General features: G+C 48.0%; 2 protein-coding genes across 17 annotated transcripts in view; one reads left to right on the top strand and one right to left on the bottom strand.

Annotated features, from left to right (window-relative positions):
- Positions 1-21,234, bottom strand: part of LOC144941152 (dedicator of cytokinesis protein 7-like) — a 72,699-nt gene that overhangs the window by 44,349 nt on the left and 7,116 nt on the right. For 12 of the 16 annotated variants that reach the window (XR_013639226.1, XM_078867685.1, XM_078867687.1 and 9 more), the window contains exons 3-14: positions 21,047-21,222; positions 20,389-20,457; positions 20,089-20,221; positions 19,210-19,434; positions 18,083-18,168; positions 17,348-17,414; positions 16,528-16,677; positions 15,379-15,459; positions 14,875-15,040; positions 14,278-14,426; positions 13,246-13,339; positions 10,477-10,639 (exon numbers count right to left, since the gene is read on the bottom strand). Coding sequence is in view for 15 of the 16 variants with exons in the window: in XM_078867685.1 (XP_078723811.1) it covers positions 10,477-10,639; positions 13,246-13,339; positions 14,278-14,426; positions 14,875-15,040; positions 15,379-15,459; positions 16,528-16,677; positions 17,348-17,414; positions 18,083-18,168; positions 19,210-19,434; positions 20,089-20,221; positions 20,389-20,457; positions 21,047-21,222 (1,559 nt within the window). In the remaining variant the exon portion in view is untranslated. The remainder of the gene's footprint in view (positions 1-10,476; positions 10,640-13,245; positions 13,340-14,277; positions 14,427-14,874; positions 15,041-15,378; positions 15,460-16,527; positions 16,678-17,347; positions 17,415-18,082; positions 18,169-19,209; positions 19,435-20,088; positions 20,222-20,388; positions 20,458-21,046; positions 21,223-21,234) is intronic. The other 4 variants (XM_078867686.1, XM_078867699.1, XM_078867696.1 and 1 more) reach the window with 1 other exon arrangement.
- Positions 1,433-5,284, top strand: LOC144941259 (angiopoietin-related protein 3-like). Its single transcript, XM_078867876.1, has 4 exons — positions 1,433-2,178; positions 2,916-3,026; positions 3,875-3,992; positions 4,580-5,284. Exons 1-4 carry the CDS (start codon positions 1,681-1,683, stop codon positions 4,588-4,590), a joined length of 738 nt encoding a protein of 245 aa, XP_078724002.1. The 5' UTR covers positions 1,433-1,680; the 3' UTR covers positions 4,591-5,284.

Genomic DNA, 21,234 nt, shown 5'->3' with positions numbered 1-21,234 from the left:
ATACACTTTTGTATTTTTTTGGGGGGTGGGGGCGCAATAATGCATCGATTTTTGCACGGCAAGTGAGCTGTGACGTCACATCTGTGTCGTGGTTAGCGCTACGCCGCGCTACGCCGCGCTACGAACCCGGTGACCCCAGTTCGATTCCCGCTCACGGCTACCACCGGTGACGATTATTTGAACCGGTCCTGGGCCTCCCCTAGGTCGACTCAGCCTCAAACGAGCAACTCGTGTGGTGTGTGAACATCGCTACTGGGGATACAAAGGCGGCCGGGCGTGGTGAATCCAAGTCTCGGGCGAAGCCGGGTAGTAAAGCTCGTTTAAAATACAAGGTACTGAGTTACAGCAATGGTTCAATATACATATCCCGGAGTGCACGAGAGCTCGTCAGCTCTATGAAGCTGAATGGGCGAGCACCATGCACGCCGGGTTGCGATGGGCATCTGCGCACCCGTACCACGTGGCGTCCAGCAGAGGGCAGTCCAGCAACATCATTGTACTGCACTCTGCTTTGATACTCCCACGTCTATGTTCCTCCTATTCACACCCAACTCTCAATCCAGCAGTGGATTGGCAAAAGGGCTGTGCACGGGTTACGTGCGTACGAGGCCGTGCGCTGCATCGGATACTCTTCACCACAATAGACGTACCCCCCTCTACTTCTAATGAGGTCACCGTGGGGGGGGGGGGAAATCCCCAGATCCGGTAAACAACAGCGGACTGTTTCTGCCGTGCAGAGGTGCACGTATGTGCGACGGTGTTTTTGTGAACTCCGAAGTCTCGAGCCCTCCCGCCCGCCCGCCCTGCGGTGATAGAGGCAGGGAGGGAGGAGGCGACACGCGGGGGCCCATCACGTGCCTCTCCGCACGCTCGCTCCACGTGCTCGCGTCTCGTCCGCCAATCACACGAACGACGTGCCCCAGCCTTGGTGATGTAACCGTGCGTGTGTGTGTTAAGGCTATACGGGTGGTCTTTGTCTTTGTGCGCTCCATCATGATCCGATATCAAAATACAGCAAAATATGTCACCCGTGACTGAGCTGCCTGATACAAGCATTTATCGTTGGTTGAGTAAAACATCGATGTGGCATTTTGTTTACACGCAATAGGCATAATTAATTAGCGTTCAAAAAAAGAGAGAGCAAAGCAAAGTGCAAATTAACACGGGTCAAAAACGAGATGGCCAATGACAGCTCCTAAAATGGAAAATAAGTAATGTAGCACGTTTAGTTGCTAAAGTAATCGCGGTGCATGCTTGAGCAACCCCAAGGCAGTGTCGTCGTGTGCTGGTAAACACCCACACTGCCACGGGCCCCAGGCACCTCCCCCCACTGCAATCACGGAGTCTCCTCCCCAGCCACCCCTCCCTGTGATCCGCCCCGAGCCCTGGGAGTGGATATAAAGCAATGCGCCGCAACCACCGTCTCAGTTAATCTCTGGGCAGGACAGAGGCTGTGTGGAGAGGGGGAACGTGTTCATCAGAGAAGGCGCAGTTCTCTTCTTGCGAGCAAAACCATCGCAGAGCAAATTCTCATCCCCTGACACTTGTAGGCTCGGCTGCATTCAACCCGCCGTGCGGTTTAACGCCGGGCAGTTTTAGTCACTGCCAAGTCGGCGGGATTGGGCAGAGTTAGCGAGTCACTCCGAGCGTGCAGAACGTTTGTTTCCTCGGCCACGCGCCATGAAGTCGCCCGCGACGTTAATGCTGTCGCTGCTGCTGCTGCTGATAATTGCCGGGCAGTGCAGCCCGGCTCCCAACCACCGTCAGAGCGATCCGCACGCTCAGCGCTCTCGCAAGGCGCGCTACGCCCTGCAGGACGAGGTCAACCTCGTGTCGTACGGGCTGCTGCAGCTGGGCAGCACCTTCAAGCACTACGTGGACAGGCTCACGGTGCAGGTCAACGACGCCTTCCAGAAGATCCAGGCGCAGGGCTCAGCCTACACCCGCCTGGAGCAGGAGACGACGCAGCTCAAGGAGGCCGAGCAGAAGCTCAAGGAGAAGACGGCCGAGCTCGAGAGCAGCAACATGGAGCTGCGGGTGGAGTCGGCCAAGCTGGGGCACCGCGTCGAGTGGCTGTCCGAGGAGGAGCTGGTGCTCAAGAAGAAGGTGCACGAGCTGGAGGCTCGGCTGGTGAACCGCAGCGGAGAGCTGCAATCCAGCGACCTCGCTGTCATCAAGGTGAGACCTCCACCACCACCACCCATAACCCGACTGGGTGGTGGCCTCACTGGTTCGATAAAGGGGTTATTTTCTTGCTCGGTTGGGTCGAAGTTGTTTGATTTGCAGTAAGATTTAAAACACAGGCGCGCGCGTGCCCCTGTGGTGGAACATTTAAACAACTGGCGGAAGGGAACATGTTTTTTTCACCCTTTCTTGGGCAAAACAAACACACGGGAGTGAGTTCTCAGTTTTACATCTCACTTCATGAGGGCAGCTACAGGTGGCACCGTGACTTTCAGAATCATTGGAGTTTCATACCAACCCCGTTCTGTGTGGTGACCGCAAATAAACCGCGTGGAAACCACACGTGCCAATCTTCTCAGCCTCGCTGGCCTCTCGTACAGGGTGCGCCAGATGTATTGAGAAGTTAATATGCAATGGAAAACAAATGTTAAGGGTTAATTAATTGGGGGGGGGGGGGGTCACAAGACATCTGGACCACCATGTCGAGAGTGCGACGGGACCGTTAGTGCAGGATATTGGCCGTGTGCATCGCAGCACCGACGCAAGCCCGGAACACCATCTCATAAACACGGACAAAGAACCATTATCACTGTCCAGATTATATCAGAGGGTGGTAAAACTATTTACGATTACAATGCTTGATGCGTTACGCTGCCCCGTGTGCCGTGTTTGCCATGTGCACGTCCGTCCGTGAGCTAACCCTCTCTCCATCACTGTCGCTTTTTTTGCAGTCGTTTTTTGACGGGCAGAACAAAAACATCTCGAACCTGCTGCAGACAGTGTCGGACCAAAACGAGAGGCTGCAGCAGCAGTCGATGAAGATTCAGGGCCTGGAGGAGAAGGTAATGAACACACGTGGTCTGCCGGAGGGGGTCACGTGCACCTCAAAGACAAAGAACCCCCCCCCCACTATTATAATAGCCTTAACAGATCCCTCTCTTTTGAGCTTTCGTGATTGCAGGGATTTATATTCTTGGTTCTTTCGGTAAAGTCACGTAAAAGGAAAATAATAAAAGAATAAAAATAAACCTAAAACAATAAAATGAATTATCACGATGATTGCTTGTGTTGCAGTCGAAACGTGATACTTTTATGATTTCCCTTCTACGTGACTTTACCGAAATAACCAAGAATATAGACCCCTCTCTCTCACTCACCCTGCCTCTAACATCGTCAAGCTCCACGATTGTTTGAACTGTACTAACCACGTACAGTTCAAACAATCGACTAGAAATGGTGAGATTTTACACTGCAAAAAACGCTGTGGGCAATTCACCTCCCCATGTAAATGGATTGCCACAATTCAGGATCATGAATCATTAACGTTTGTTGTTGTTGCTGCACTGCTGCATGAATGGTGCAGCCTCCAGCAGGTAGAAAGAAGGGTCGTGAGAACTCATTGCACACAAATTGAAAAACACACACACTGGTTCTTGCCTATCCGATTTGATGCACGTAACAATGTGAGCTAAAGATTTGATAGTTGTCGAAGCTATGCATCGTCACAACCCACTAGACCCCTAATAAGGGCCACACAGGGAGGCCGCGACAGTTTTCAGGCGTTAACTGAAGGGATTGACGGCACCACCTACACTCATGTTTTGACGGCAGCAATGACCGTGGATCACAGTACCCGTTCACCGTGTTCTCCTTTGCACGGCGACTGAAAGTGTCAACCTTTGTTTTCCAGGTCGAGGCCACCAAGGCACGAGTGAACAAATTCCGGAGGGGCTCCCGGGAGAGGATAGCCCGGCGGTACTACCCAAGAACGAGCGGCGAGGTTGCGGTGGCCGAGAACGACAGCACTGGTGAGTACCCTAGACCAACACCACCCGCTCAGACATGCCGCACAAAAATCTGCGGAGACCTGGTCCGGTCCAGTGAGCGTGTATTGACGACTCGGCCGACTTACCCCAACGATGCTACGAACTAAATTCCCACATGTTCTGTATTGCTTGTCCTGTTCAATTGTTGGAATTTAATTAGGCTAAAAGGTTGTGTAAGTAATTCATTTCAATTGATTAATTGTTACATACCTACTATCCAGCCAGGTCGGTTCAGCACATCCCACATAAGGATGCTTGCCAACAACTCACAACCATAACTACACCCTCACCGCAGCACGACGCTCATCGACCACACACTCCCACTCCTGCACTACACTCACCAACCACTAATCACACACCCTCACTGCAGAAGTACGCTCACCACTCACTACCCACTGCAAATCCATCCAGCCGCACACACGGCACTACGGAAGTGACTCCAGGTGGTTTCTAGGCAAATGGTTTGAGCAGCCACCAGCTCAGCTGCAGCACACACGTGGCACTGTGCCACCATGTCTACTGCTGCTGTCGTTCTTATTCTCACTAAAAACGATGTTTCTGGCCAACAGCTGTTCCATAGCGGAGACGCACGAGGAGGCCCGCCGGAACGTCTGGCAGACCAATTCACGCTCGCCGTCATCTGCCGCTGTGCCAGCTTCGGGCGCTCGGCGACGGTGCATCATTGCCGAGGCAGCTTACTAACTCGACCGTGCGACGGCCCCAGCAGCCACCACCCCTACCCATGGGTCCGGCCACAAAGCGACACCGCCGCTTGTCTGCAATGACTACGATGACTTTTACAACGACGACAAAAATGCACGCACAGCACTGTGGCCGGGGAGCTTTTTCAAACGTACGCACGAAACATATATTTACCCTGTGATGGAGAAGCTTACGTGGATTCTCTTTTGTGTAAATTAAAAGCTGCAAATGTATGTCATATCGTAGCGGCACGCTCTCCCTGCTGTTACTCTGAGCTTAACTTATTTTATCCAATGACCACTTTCAGGAACAACTGATTGCTCTTCGTTGTGTTCATAGTGTTTTAATAACCTGATAACCAGAAATCCTATTTTTGACAAGTGACAGCTTTGAATGTGTGTATTAGGATTTTTTTTTTCATTTTGTGTAATGTACATACATGTTTTATGCTTATCGTGATTTTTTTATATATATAAAAAGCATACACACAAAAATGTAAACTTTCTGTGTTTAAATGTGATATTTTTTCAAATAGATGGTGTTATCATCAATAAAGGATGGTTACATATACATTCATTCTTCCACTGGGTTTTGTAATTGGAAGTACAGTACACCGATATATTTGTTTAAGTACTACAATTGTCATTCAACTTTCATTTATGCGAGGCCTGTAACAATCCGCTTCCTATCAACTTGACGAGTTGTCACAATTTGAGGTCCCGATTTGATTCAAGAGTCAATGATTAGTGTGGTACAACGCAGCCCCCTTCCGTGGCGTCATTAGTCACGTGAACTAATCACATACAACTTACACCAACATGAAACAAAGAAGTCATATTCTCACATACACGATTCAACGTAGATATCACGAGTCAGAATTGATTTTAAAAGTGATACATCATTACATTTGAACTGTTAAGATTTATCAGCATCATCAACACTGAGTGCCAGTAGAAACACTGCTTCTGTTTTGACCCAGTTAAATCCATTAGAACTCTTAAGTTAATTCCAATTATTATTATTTATTATACTGGATTACCGAACAAAGCCTCACGACTCTTGTTCTGAACGGACCTGCCAAGCTGCCACAGTCAGGGCCGATGCTGCCATGTGTAATCCAAATTGAATAATTCGCAGATAACTTTTTAAGATGTTTGGCCAATACCAGTTAAATTGCAAGCTTTATTTTTTTACCTATGGCAGGAAACTGGAGGACACAGGGGAAACCAATGCAGAACAGGGGGAGAACACACAAACTCCACACAGTATGGTGCCCAAATTGGGAATTCCACACAGGCGCTTCTTGCTGAGGCACAGGGTGTTACCAAACCACTGTAGCACCCTGCCACTCACTATCCATAACTTCATTATTTAACCTTGGAAACCTTACCAAGCCTCAACACTGTTTTCATGAGGATCCTGCATTGGGATGTTTTGGCCAATTCTACTAATACGCGTTTTAGATATGGTAAGGAAACAAAGAATATAAGTTGAAAACTCACATGTATGAGAGTATAGCAACTCAAAGGTCCGCACAGATGAATCAGCTCACAGCTGAAGCGGGTTTAAGCGTTTCAAAAAATCTACATGATCCATCAACCCTTTCCCCCCAAGCTTTGGATAACAGGCGTGTGCTACCATGTCTGGCTAGCGTTAACAGTGTGGTATACGAGAAGAGAATTACAGTGGTTCTGCTTCAGCCAATTAAATGACTCATTCAATGTTGTCAATATGCCACGGAAAATGGGGAAGCAGTAAAGGCTGTGGTTTGACCATCTGGGATTACACAACGGCGATGACAAACGTCACCCCCCATGTCAGCCTCAGCCGGCAAACACATTTTTGGAATCTCGACGCAAATGCGAGAAGTATGTGGAGAGGAAGACAACGTGATGACGCCAATGTAAGTCGTCGTCTTTCACAGGCTGCAGCGTTACCTCTGACCCACTTTTTTTTCTCTTCTCCTAAGCCGCTTTCTTCATGGGGGGGGTGGAAGGGCCACAAGCGGTGACACACGAGGGACACGAATGGCCGTGCTGACGCAGCAGGTGCTATCTCCTGCAACGCTCCATGTGACCGAAGAACCTCAACTTGTTCCAGATACCGCCACATTTTTTTTCACACACAGTGGTTTGAGGGACCACTTAACGCGTAACCTTTGAGTGTGCAAATAATAATAAAATCTCCGCCTTAGTCAAGCCCCTTCTGTTTCTGGATGCAGATGATTTACCACGTTTTACAACAGGGGCGCAATTTTACAATTTCTCAGGGTCACGATTCGACAAGCAAATGCGGGCATAAGAAATGGCTAAGAGCCTTGTTAAACTTTTCCTCCCCCCCAATCGCTGCAGCTCTTTACGAGCGTAAGCCATTCTTTGACGGCCAAATTCTATCCACCTCATTAAGCATGCATATCCTGGCAGCTGCTTGTGCAAAAAACAACTTGGTGATCAATTCACAACTCCCAACAATACAGGCTGCACGCTTGCGCACGCCTCCTCATCCCAGTGTCAACTTTCACCTACTTTCCAGTTTTCAGCACCATCTGATGGAAGCTGCCACCGGGTTGATTCTACACTGGGACTCAAGCGGGCCTGAATGACTAATCTAAATTATGCTTTTTTTTTCTCCACTTTGCGGTTTATATCCCGCCACCACACATCACAGCACCAGATCGATTAAAAGTTGCACATTCACCATAAATTGCAAACAAAAACATGATCCCAAAGCAACACCTTGGCTGCAAACGCATAAACTCCGTGGGGGACATTTGTGTTGAAGCCTCAATGGCATTCCCATGGACACCTGATGGCTTTGACTTTTCACCCAGTTTTTTTCTCTCTCTCTCTCCATTACTGACACCCCACCCCCGCAGAGGCGTCCTTACAACTTCCGCAGAGAACACATCGAGGCTGTTTGCTCTCTTCAGTGGAAAGCTTTTGTGCAATTCAATGTAACGTAACTTTTCACCCACATTGCTCCGAGCACTTTTCTAATCGAGCGCACTGGAATGCGCCATAAGCTGGGCGGACTTTAACGACGTCAACTTTTTTCTGTGCGTTTCAAGACTTTGAAATAAGATCAAGATGTATCGAAAAAAATACATTAACGCTTGCTGTGCACCAAAGGCTCAGCACAACTTGTGCCTCTCTTCCATAACTATCAATGGATTAAGTGAACTCATCAATGGGACACGGGCAGAGATGACAATACAGAGAGAAGCCCTTTGGACAAATATGGAACGAGCAGGCATTATCCATTACCGATTCAAAGCTTGCATTCAAGGCTCTCCAGTCATAACCTAAGAGGTACAGCCTTCATGAGCTCAATGTGGACGCAAGGACATAAATAGAGAAACATTGTCACACACGTGATTTAGTGCCACTATTGTGAGCTTAAAACAATTATACCAATCGGCGAATTGATGCATCCATCGTTCCACCTCTACGAGCAGTTACCTTAAATGAGTCATGATGTAGTAAACTTAACATCTGTTGGTCTATCGCTCCCGGAGGAGCCGTGTACTGTGGCAGGACCTCATCAGGGCTATAGACCGGCCATCATCATCATATTGCCGATACTGGATAAACAGTAGTACCACTGTGAGCAGCGCAGTCAATGCTTCATGCAAACTCTATTAACCATGCATCGATTCACTGATTAAAACTGATTCATACACTTAATACAAGCATAGAATCATGCGAAAAAGAACTGATTATGTATTATGTACGTAAACGAATGCAAGTCATATTGTGTTTGTATTCTCAAAATGTACAAAAATATATATATATGCATGCAATAATCTGTTATTTAAAGTATTACGAAAATGCTCTGCCAATGGTAGGTTTTAGGTGAATGGGATGAGCTAACACAGACATTTTTTCAATAGAAATTAGATGATAAAAGGGGTCAAAGATAATCAATAATTGAATCAAATACCAAACATTGTGACAATTCATCTAATCTTTGTGTGAATTGTTGCACACCTCTTATTCACATTACAGACCAAAGAAGAAGAATGCACGGCATTCAGACAGCACTCTCCACTTTGCACAATTCACACATGAAATGTCAAACTCGGCTTTAGTAAGGCACTCCAGTTGGGTTAGGGGGTATTGAGCGAACGGACACATGGCGTGCGTTCAACTATTATGGGCAGGCGAGCAGGGCAGGGGGGGGCCAGCCACGTCAACCACGTGCGCTGGAATCTACTCAAGAAACCCCGCGCGCAGAAGGGCATGCACGTGCCTTTCTCTCTCTACGTGCAAACCCACACAGCCCGGCAACGGCTTTCAACTTTCACCCAGATTCTTGGACGTAGACTTTTTTTTTGCACGATGAAAGTGGAGTGGGTGCTCCCCACGGACGAGAGCCCGCCCCCTCACACACCCACACACCCACATGGCAGAGCGACACACGAGCTCTTCCCGGGAGCCAGCTCCCTCTCTTCCCTCCCTCCTTCGCTCACTCGCGCTCACTCACTTGCACCCTTCTCGGCTCGCCTAAAACAAAGCGCGACTCTCAGGCCAAGATTTAGGAGTGTGACGAGCGTGTATCATCGATTCATTAGTTCACGCTCACGATGCCAGCGTGTGTTGACTTGCGTGTGTAAGAACCAATGTTGTTCTGATTCATGAGAATCATTGTCCAAATTATAAGTAATCGTTATATTTAGGCCAGTGAGCAATAATGAGCAAACGAGACAGACAAGAAGATTGAGAAACTTTACAAACGAGAAGGTAAAAAAAAACAATTCCTTAATCAAATCAAGGAGCTAAATTGCAGAAATACTGTACAGGGTGATCCAGATGTCTTGTGACCTCCATTTAATTCTCTAAAACGTAATATTTTTAAAGTAAGGATAATTTAAAATAGAAATGAATATCCAAAGGAAAAAATGTTAGGGGTCAATTACATCTGGACCACCCTGTACAATGAATCATCAGGCAGTGATGGGTGGTGGCTGAATTCTTACACCACTACCAGGAATATCACCGTAGCTTTGACCCTGCTTTAAAAAACCTAGCTCAAAATGCTTATGACTTGTTGATTTTAAAAGCCTGCTCATAAAATGCTCTTTCTTGCTCTCAACATCGTTCATTCGGACTTGACCAAGCCTTCAACCCTGAACAAACAAAAGCACCGCAGCAGCTGGTAGAGCGCTGAGACAACAACGATGGAACACGGTAATTTACTGGCTGAGATTACCTTTCAATTACGTCAATTACGTAAATTTCGTCACCCTCAAACGTTGCCACACTCAAGGCTCACCCACCGCGAGGAGTTCCGACCACGCAATGCTCCCCCCAGTGTTGGCAGCGGCAACAAGCACTCTCTCAACACAGCCACGGGCTGCCCTCTGTGTTTGCCAGCAGAGCACAGAGGATGGGGGAAGCAGTGATCAGGGGAGCAAGGGGGCAGCCATCAGAGGAGCAGGTAGCCAAGACAAGAAGCAGGGGGAAGGGAACACGGAGCGGGGAGCAGTAACGAGGTGGCAGAGAACAGAACAACAACAGGGCAGGAGGATGGAACAATGTGCAAAGAGCGGTTCGTAGAAAGTGGGGAGGAGTTGCGGGAAAGCAGTGGGAGGGAGGGGATCAAGGAGTGGGTATAGCCAGGACAGAGAGCAAGAGCAGGGAGCAGGAATAAAAATAGGAGTTAGAGATGCGCAGTGGGAGGGAGGGGATCAGGAATTTAGAAGCTGGGACAGAGACCAGCAGCAAGGACACTGGGAGGGCAGGGATTAGGGGGAGCTCAGCCCCACCTGTAGCTTGTGTAGGGGTCGTAGACTTCCCGCGCCGGGAACTCCAGGATCTCGCGTGTGGGCCTCACGCGGATGTCGGGGTACGGCTTCACCTGCAGCAGCTCGGGAGTCAGGCAGTACGGGGCGTTCTCCGGCGATGGAGAGATGTCGATCTTCAGCTGGGCTGTACGAGCGAGCACACACACACATACACATATGAGCGTGTGAGTGCACGCAATAACGACAATAATACGGACATTAGTTTAGCCAGGAAATATTACATATTAGATACATAACGTACCCAGGGGGGGAGCAGTGGCACAACGGTTCACACAATGTGCGATCGACATACCAATCTGTTTGATTACCGGCCCCGGCTACTGGCAGTGGTGATCGATATTTGAACTGGTCTCAGGGTTCCTCCATTATCGACCTGCACCAATCAGCTTGCTAATTTATGGTGAATCAACCCTTATAACTGAAATAGCATAGGGATGCCTTCATCCAGCAGTGGATTGAAAAAAGACATGTACATTATTATTTACCCAGGAAAGCATCACCGAGTCCAAAGACGTATTCATTGAGGTTCTGCATTGAAATGTTTAACCAAATCTGTCAATGATTGTTTGGCATGTGGGTGGAAAGTGGTGTATCCAGAGGAAATGAGGGAGTAACACACCTAAGTAACTGAACAGATGGATTCAAGAATCAAATTCTGAACTACCATCATCTGGCCAACCTGCAGTCCAAGCCTACAGCATCTGGTATCACCGGGCAGTCTCCATATCCAAGTCCTAAACAGGTTAAATGATGCTAAGCTTCTAAGATCTGATGAGATCGGCTGCAATAGGGAGTGAATTGGTTGTCTGAAAGCCATGATCCGACAATTCAGTTGACACACGCTCATTGCTTTAATTGCACTTCCTTTCCTATTTGGATGTTTTATCACAGGCAATCTTTGGGGAATAAGCAGAGAAAATTTCAGCTTGCTGCATTTGAGAGCCCGGTTGAATTACAGACGAAAGCCTGGACTCTAACCCAGGACATCGATGTTGCCAGCTCAGTGCCATAACCCTTGAAGCACCGCGCCCCCACTACCTGATCTGTGGTTTCGTTTTACATGGAGTTACTCATGCAATAAGGGAATTTCCCACAAATGTTTTCGTGGGCGGGGGGGGGATCCACCTAAAATCGCTGAGAACAAATGTGCCATAAATGAGCACATTTCGAAACCAATGCTTAATCAACAGTCTCTGCTTTGAAAACAAATACACTGCATTGTAAAACACATCACTTTGAATTGCAAGCAGGCAAACAATGGAGATTTTCACAAGATAGGCTTTTACAAGCATCTGGCGACCAAGAGAGCTGCAATATAAATGCATGAGTGCCGCAGGGCAATTAAGCTAACAAGGAACAGGCCACGTGGAAGACCAAAGTCCTCTGCACGCTCTCGGTCAAGGTAAATACAGCCCAGCAAAAAACATGGCACTCCACCACCCCTACTACAAACTAAACTACTTTTATCATTCTTCTTGGTTCTTTCGGCAAAGTCACGTAGAAGGGAAATAATAAAATAATAAAAATAAAACATAATAAAATAATTCTCACGACGTTTCGGCCACAACGCAAGCAGCCGTCCTCAGGTGAAGAACAGGTCTGTCGGAATGTTTTATTTTTATTATTTTATTATTTCCCTTCTACGTGACTTTACCGAAAGAACCAAGAAGATGAATCCCTGCAGTCACGAAAGCTTTAAATCGATATTTTAATTTTACCAGGTAAGGCCCACTGAGTTATATATCACTTTTTCAGAAGCGACCTGGCCACAAATGACAGCTCAACGAAGTGGCTTATCACGCGGAAATTTATAGCAGCCAAATACTCTCAAAGCATGTTTAGAAATGTGGAGGGAAAAACTGGAGGACTTGGAGAAAAATCCACCCTACCATGGGGAAAACATGCAAAATATACAGGCGTCAGGGTCGGGATCGAACCCACGACCTCCTGCATACCAGGCGAGGCAAATAACATCTCGCCACCGCGGTGCCCCAACAGCAGGATGCAGACCCACCTGGGCTAGCACACGCTACCACTGGCTGGCCGGCTCACCCAGGTCCATAAGCACCCCCAGGCGGGTATCCCAAGGTTGGATCGCATCCTCTCCTGCTTGGCATCTCTAGGTTTGAACATCCCCGTTGCAATCTTTTCAACCCTACCGTTTGAAGAAATAGGTTGCAGGTTTTGATATCATTTTACGGCAGGCCAATTTTGTAAGTAAAAATTGCATTCATATTTATTTCCTCCCAAATGTGTTATGAAGCAATATGATCAGTCTTGATTTGAAGCTTTCGTGACTGCAGGAATCCATACTCTTTGGTTCTTTCGGTAAAGTCACGTAGGTAGCAAAAATAATAGATCACGACGTTTTGATCGCAACACAAGCAACCGTCATCAGGTGTGAAACAAACACAGCAGGAGGACTGCTGTCGTAGGAGCTCCTACCTATGTGACTTTACCGAAAGAACCAAACAATATGATCAGCTTTGACAATCGGTTCAATGGTAAATGTGTTTAAAATGTGGCAGCCTCCTGCTTAAATCGGCAGGCTTGGCAAGTATGTCACCAGCAGGCACGCCTGAGTTGGTACACCCCCCAGATGGACATCCTAATCTTGTAACACATACACCGACAGGCACATGGGTCTGTACACCCCCCTGAATTTGAATCACACCGAGCGGGCATTTTCAGGCGGTGGGATGAGCACCACCTGGGTGGGCACCGGCACACCTGTGATGGGCCGCAGGCGGCGCAGCACGGACGACGGCCTCCTCATGTCAGCCAGGAACTTGAAGAGGTCTTCGTCGCTCAGCCGGTCTCCCTCCTGTGTCGCACGCGACCACAACCAGGGTCAGGGACGTGGTCCTCGGCTCATATGTGATGCCCTCTCCCCCACGCACTTTCGATTAGCAGTGTTGTCTAGGTACGGTACGAAAAAAGTTCAGAATACATACATAAAACGAATCCTTACCAATCCCACATTGACAATTTTTAGATTATGGAAACAAAATGTAAATGTGCCTAACGCTATGGAATCTGCTATGATATGAAGAAGTCAAACTTCACCCAACCCTTGATCGTTCAACGTAAACAATACACCTGGCTCTTACCTCATAGCTCTGTATCCCAGGTATTCAAAACTTGTATGAAGATGAATTCATTTGTGATATCACTGTTACCACACTCACATTAATTTTAAAACTTCAGAGCAGTGACATCATTCGAGTGCTAAGGCTTGACAGGCACATTAAAGCCCTTATTGCTATTAACAAAACATCAAACTTGTGTTGGGCAGCCCAGGACACAAATTCTAGGTTTGTTAGGTATATAACATTAACATAAGATTAATCCTCATGAAGACAAAGACCCCCCGTATAGCTTTAACAGACTGTTGGGGCAAGTGCTGTTAGCGAGCACCTTTGAAGGCCGGCACGGCACACGAGGGGGTAGTGGCCAGCAACATGGCCGGCAGCCTTTGTCTACCCATTGGCGATGTTTACACACCACACCAGGTACTCATTTGAAGCTCAGCCGACCGAGGATCACCATACAACACAAACCGAGCCCTTGCTCTTATCACCGCCCTGTATGTTCAAAGGTGGAATTGGGGTAGGTCCCCCCGTGCTTGTAATGTGAACAAGCAACAGGATTCCTGAGCGTGTTTTTCTCACAGGGTCAACCTCGTTTCAACTGCAGGGCAGTCTGTTGTCAATGGCGCCACCTGCTGACATCAACACAGGCCGGAGGAAGGGGGGGCGGCACCTGCTTGAAGAAGTTGGTGACGGTGAGGGTGGCCGGGCGGAAATTGGCGAGGCTGCACGGCTCGTCGCCGCCGCTCGCCACGCGCTCCAGGGACCGCTTGCCCGACGTGTTGGAGTTGCGCCGCTCGGCCCAGCTGGAGAGCTTGCGCTCTGCACACGCAGGCAGGGGAGGCCATGTGGAGAAACCGGCAGATGGCGCGCAACCGGAATCAGGGGACGCGTTGGGAGCAGTTGCAATAGTGGTGGCAAGAGTGGTGGTGCAAGTGGTATTGAATGTAGTTTAAGTGGTCAGAGGTTGTAGTGGTGGTATTGGCTGTAGTAGTGAAGATAGTGGTAGTATTGGTTGTAGACGCAGTCGCTGAAGTGGGAGAGGTGGTGCTGGAGATAGTCGTGATGAGGGCGGCGGTATTATCGGCTGTGGTAGGAGAGGAGAGGTGGCGATGGTTGTAGCTTTCGTAGGGTTCGTGGTGCCATTGGTTGTAGTGGATGAGGTAGTGATTGCGGTGGGAGTGGTAAGGATGGCGGTGTTGTTGGCTGTAGTGACAGTGTTATAGTTGGTGGTGTTGGTGGCGGTAGTGGTCCTTCTGGTGGTGCTGACCGAGGATGGGGTTGTCGGGGTCAGCCGCTTCGCGCTCCAGGCTGCCGGCGCTGTTCACTATGTTCATGAGGTGGATGGCCGTCCACGCAAACGGCATGCGGTACTTGCCCAGGCGCTGGCAGAATAACTCGGCGCCAGAGCGCAACTTTTCCAACTTCTCCTTGTTCTGTTCCAGCAGAACATCAGCATCAGCGGAAGAGCAATGGATTCAGCGTTCACGTTACGCCCTCCGTCAGTACCGGGCCCCGCTCTGCCTGAAAAGCTAATGATCCAATCAGCGGGGACAGAATTCTGCAAGCTGCAACTGTATGAATCCCGGTCCCAAATGCACACGTGAAATACATAATGAATAGCATCATCAACAACTTTCACAATCACTTAACAAAACCAGATGCACACACTCACAGTTAACGGTCTAAAAAAAATCCTCAAACAGCAGGAACGGTTGGTTAGGGGAGGATAGACATGGCGGGGAGGTGGCAGCGAGAGAGCCGGGAGTCACACCTTGGCCGTGTCTGCCTCCTTCATCACCATGTAAGGGTCTGCGCACTCCCCAATGTCTCCCTGCTGAAGGACCTTCTCCAGCTGCATGGGTGGACACCACATGTGCACAGCACACAAACACACTGTGCTTTACATTGACTATTTATTTTACAAATCAAAATTGTATTGCACTGCATACAAACACAAGACATTTATGCAAACTCGTCTGTGACGCATAGTCTATGAATGTTTAAATCACGTGCGTCGCCACTCCAGCAACCGATCCTATTTCCGACCATCTTCACCACACTGACGGGCACGGTGAAATGTGGTCAAACGTCCAACTATGATCGGCATGGAATGGGGAACCCTTCATCAAGCAGTGGAATGACAAACGCTGCCTTTTTATTATTAAATATTTACCCAGGAAAGCATCACTCAATCTCCAGACTGTTTTGTCAAGAGGATCCAACAATGGGATGTTTGACCATTAACGAATGCTGGGCGGGCGGAAGGAAATTGCGGTATCCGGAGGAAACACATGCGTAAGAGAGGTTACAAATTCAAACCACCGCGCACATGGAATTCAAGAATCCAACGCTGTTCAGTGATCTCCTGGCCACATCGCAGCCCATGCCCACAACACCTATTAAGCCGTGGCAGTCTCCCATCCAAACACCAAACAGGCTTAAACCTTCTTCTTGGTTCTTTCGGTAAAGTCACGTAGAAGGGAAGTAATAAAATAATAAAAATAAAACATAATAAAATAATTCTCACGACGTTTCGACCACAACGCAAGCAGCCGTCCTCAGGTGAAGAACAGGTCTGTCGGAAAGACAGTGTCTGAATGAACACCACCAGGCTTGGAAGCGTATATGTAAGCTGAGTTGGAGGGGGAAGAGCGCCTTGACAAAGGAATTTGCATATCAAGAGGAATTTAGCATATTTATGGAAAATACAGATATGGGATTAGTCACTACTTGTGAAATACGTAGGAGGTGGGCAGGGGGTTTTCAAAGTCATAATATGCCGGTGCATTAAACCTCCTTAGCTTCCGCAATTTGACTGGACTGGGCACATTCAGCAGGGCGAATAGCTCATAGTAATTCGACGGCACGCAACGCGGAGATTGCTCGTGTGTCGGGGAGAGCGCGGGGGCCCGCGTGGCACCTTGATGACGAGGAAGACGTCCTGCGACGGGTAGGTGACGGAGAAGATGGCAGAGCGCGCCAGTGAAGAGATGGACGTGTTGGGCACGTGTGGGCGCAGCATGGCCTTGAGCTGGTCCGTATTGAGGTCAAAGTAGAAGTTCTCCGAGATCTGGGGAAATTGATGAGCGTACAGCCATCTCATTACTAAAAACTATTAAAATAAACAATTTTTCATTTTACCAGGTAAGGCTCACTGAGCTATGTAGCTCTTTTTCTAAACGACCTGGCCACAAATGATAGCTCAACAAAGTGGATTATCATGTGGACTTTTATAGCAGCCAAATAATCTAAACATTAGTTCCATAGTGGGCAGTAAACACGTGGTGATAGGTCAATTAATTGATACAAAAATGTATTCTTACACTCATGATACATGCAGTTGAGAATCGATTGTTTGTAAGTTATACAAATTACTTCATACGGATATGTTACATTTCTTCCATTGGAGCGAACGACACCTTATACAAGACAGACTATTTAAATGAGATGGACAGCAGCAACGATACAGAACAGTACACACAGTTATAAACTCCGCGGTAAAGAAGGGGAATTATTATTTCTATAACAAGAGGCGATTAATTTTGACAATTGGGTGGGGTGGAGGATGAATCGCGAAGACTGGTAGACAGCTCCCTCTAGCGGCTGCTGGATTTACTCCATCCCCGTGCAGCTCAAGGGCCTTCCTAATCAGTGCTAGCAGCAGCTTCTGTGGCGCTACCGCGAGGCGGCGGGCAGCCTGTCGTGACGAGGTGCCTCTGCTCAGTGCATTTGGAACTTGCCTTCTTCTTTTCTTTCACGTCGTACAGCGCCAGCGACGCAAACACGGGCTCGATCTCGATCTCAAACCTACACAAATGTAACGTGTTCTCCGTGTTATCTTGCTTAAATGTTGAGCAAAAACAGAAATCGGACTCTCCAGATAACACATTCACATGCACGCATACAACAATATATTTTTTTGTTTTTATCAGGTAAGGCCCACTGAGCTATGTAGCTCTTTTTCAGTAGCGACCTGGCCACAAATAATAGCTCAACGAAGTGGCTTATCACGTGGAAATGTATAGCAGCCAAATACTATAAACGCATGTTGATTCTAAATGTGGAGGGAAAAACTGGAGGACTTGGAGAAAAATCCACACGACCACAGGAGAACATGCAAAAAGTCAGGCTTGGGAACAAACCCACGACCTCTTGTCTACCGTTCAAGGCAGAAACATTTCGCCGCTGAGGCGCCCTACAACTAACATACAAATCACATTTGAACTTTACTTATAACCAGGTGGGAGCACATTGATGCAAATCGTTACTTTGAAAAGGAGACCCAAGGTCAAATGAACAAACGTGCAAAACGAAACAAGAGTACACAAAAACCAACACCACAATTTTCGTGAAAATTAATATCTATCACATCCGTTAATAGTACCGAGCAAAGGTTTGGTGCTTGATATACAACACCAGCTCGAAAGAAAAAACTCGCAAACGCGGCCGAAAGCGACGGTGTAAATGTGCCGTACTTGAGCGATAAACACTTGACCAGCAGCCGCTGACCAAAGTGTTCCTTGGGCACCTCTGGTACAGTCCTCCTCTCCATGATCTCATCCTGAATAAGTAATATTTAAAAACACTTTTTTTAAAAACACGCTTTAATGAAATGTACCGTACGAGTAATGGCAGAACTCCACGACTCCAGGAAGTGGCCCGGAGGCTTGCCACAACGTAAGGGCCCGTGGTGATTTACAGCCAGCGTGACTTGAGCGTGGACAATTAGACCCATGCAGAAACATAACATGTAAAAAAGATGGTTTAATTATTTTTTTAATGATAGAATATAGTATTGTCATCAGTATGACATAAGTATACCAAGTTTGCAGTCGATACCATATTGGGAAGTGGGTTAAAATTGAGTTACAAAATTTGAGGATACGACAATGACAACAACGACGACAACAACAGAGTGAGTTTAAATAAAAGCGTGTAAAAATCATCAATACCCTCCACGTCGCCATTAATTAAAGCAATCTCGCGAGAAATCCTTTGCATGATGCTCTACTCTTAGGCAGCCGGGTGGCTCAGGTGTTACACCACTGAGCCGGCACCGCTGAGATCATGTGTTCGAACCGAGGTAGCCACCTTTGATTAAACTGGTTTCTCAAGTGAAGAGTTGATGATTTCAGTGCCATCATCAGTGACAACACGAACAAAAATCATGGCATTTAATTTGTTTGTTTTTCGTTTGAATACAATCTAGCTCTGAAAAGTAAAAAAATAAGACCGTTATTCATGAACATGAAGTTCAAAAGAAATTTTGTGAAATATATTTACGTGGATCATTATCTAGCAGACACAGCTATTATGCACCGCTTTGCAAGAGCTCTACTATAGTTATGAATGGCCACATCATCTCCGAACATTACACCGATAACACCGTTTGTATAAAATGTAGCAAAAGATCAAATAAAACAATTACACAACAATTTCATCAAGAATCCCGTTGGCTTCCCTAAAATCCTCCACGGTTCCTCCACGCTGGCTGCCTCCACTAACGCGCCTTCCAAAAGGCATTCCATGTGGCCAAGCGCAAGCACCGATCCGTCGCTCCATTTCCGCGGCGGACGCGCTCTCGGGCGTGCGGCCTCCTCACCTCATCCGCGGCCGGGTAGAGCACGAAGAGTTCGCGCTGGCGGGAGGCCTTGCGCAGCTCGCCGTTGCCGCGGTCGAGCTGGTCGAGCGGCGTGCGCTCCAGCAGCCCAGGCAGGCGCGAGTCCGGCTGCGAGTTCTTCAGGTCGAAGATGCTGGAGGCCCAACTCCCGCGCGGAGTGTCCTCCAGCGAGTTGGCCGACACCGAGCACCGCCGCGTGTCCTCCTGCTGCCACGCATCGTCATCATTTTTATTATGCAAAATCAATCCACTACTGGAGGCCTCCCCTCAGCTGCCACCATCTCTCATGGTCCTGCGATGTATGATTCCACCCAGCACCAATACACAAAACGCCGTCTCCGTAGTTGACGGTCACTTGTGGCTGCCACTCCGACGTTAAGTCTCCATCAATGGCTGGCATCCCTTTTAGCGATGTGATGTGCATAAGCCCACTTACTTTTATTAACAGTGAATATTACATCTAATTACGTATGTTCTCTAATCTATGTGTTCCTCTTTCTGTCTCTCAATGTAATTCGCAATCATGCACCTCTACATGCTCCTTTGCACGCTTTATATATTTTTTGTCAACGTCCATGTCATACGCACCGATTAATATATGCCACCCACAACCAATAAAAACCCACAGAGTTACGATTACACACTCTGCTATGTTGAACCAAGTACATCAGAATAACCAGACCCTACAAAAGATGATGAGCCTAACAACCTAAAACGCCTTAAATACAAATAAAGAACGTTCCAATGGCACGATCCAACGAATAACTCGCGCCAAACACGGGAATGTAAATTCCCTGAAACAGGGCAGCCGCCACATCAGTGCACATGGCGACCCCACCTCTAACCCTGACCCCCACTCACCGGTTCATCCGGCATGCTGCTGCGGTCGCTCTGGTTTTCGTCCGACTCGAACACCTGCCTCGGCAGCCCCTTCTGCCGCTCCTTCTGCCGCTCCACATGGTTGGGGTTGAAGCCCGTGCCGTGCTTGTGGTACCTGTGCACAGGAGATGATGTTTCTTGTTATCATGGTAACCTCGCATGTCTTATTGCCAAGGCTGTGCTGTCCTTCACAGCTGATGGGAAAATAAAATCCCAAGTTAAAGAGCAAGAAGCAAATACATTTTGTGCAACCGAGTGCGTTGCAAGATAGCAGCAGCGTACTTTCGGTTGACGATAGCCCAGTTGTCCGTGTACGATCGTACACAGTCTCGCACCTGTGGGTCCACCTCCCTGAAAAAAAAAACATTTGCATGAAAGAATTCATAATAAAAACAGTTTTTTTCTTTGCACAATGGGTAGTTTGGGTTTTTTTGTTGGTTTTGTTTCTCAGTCAGCACATTATCAGGCGATGATATGTTGGTGAGCTTGTCACTCCAGTGGCTCATCAAGACAGGAAATAATAGGAGAGGCACAGAGCAGATGCCCCAGTGATAACAGCCCAACAAAAATATATATATAGACTACAAACACAGACACCATAGATGATGCACACAAAGGCTGGAGCCTGGTTAAATATAGCCCTGACAGCTAAACTGTCTTTGCATACATTTGTCCATGCATGGCACACAAAGGCCCCACAGATTTACCCAAGAATAGTGACATTATTTGGGTCATGCACATTTTTACAAATGTGACGCGTGCATGAGAATCTGCGCAAGAAATCACTGGTAAACCCAGGAGAGCCTCAAGGCTAATTTTGGAAACAGGTGTCCACTCTCGTAAACGAGTGAGTGCAGCGCTAGCTACAGATTCCCCTTGCACAAGACGCTTGCGCCCATGCCGCCCATCGCCCGAGAGGCAATGCCCATGTACAACATACGCATCCTCAGGCACGGAGGGCTGCAGCGTGCGGCACTCGCGCGGCACGAACGTGACCTCCACGTCGTCGCCGGGAAACTCGAAGAGTTCGCGCAGCGCATCAGAGTCGCCCGGCGGAGGGTGCGTCATCAGGTAGTCCTCAAAATCCACGGGCTCCACCACCTCCGTGAGTGGGATCTGCAGAAGGAG

This window comes from Lampetra fluviatilis, chromosome 24 (assembly GCF_964198595.1).
Source record: "Lampetra fluviatilis chromosome 24, kcLamFluv1.1, whole genome shotgun sequence".
Classification (NCBI taxonomy): Eukaryota; Metazoa; Chordata; class Hyperoartia; order Petromyzontiformes; family Petromyzontidae; genus Lampetra; species Lampetra fluviatilis.
This window is presented reverse-complemented; position numbering and strand designations above follow the sequence as displayed.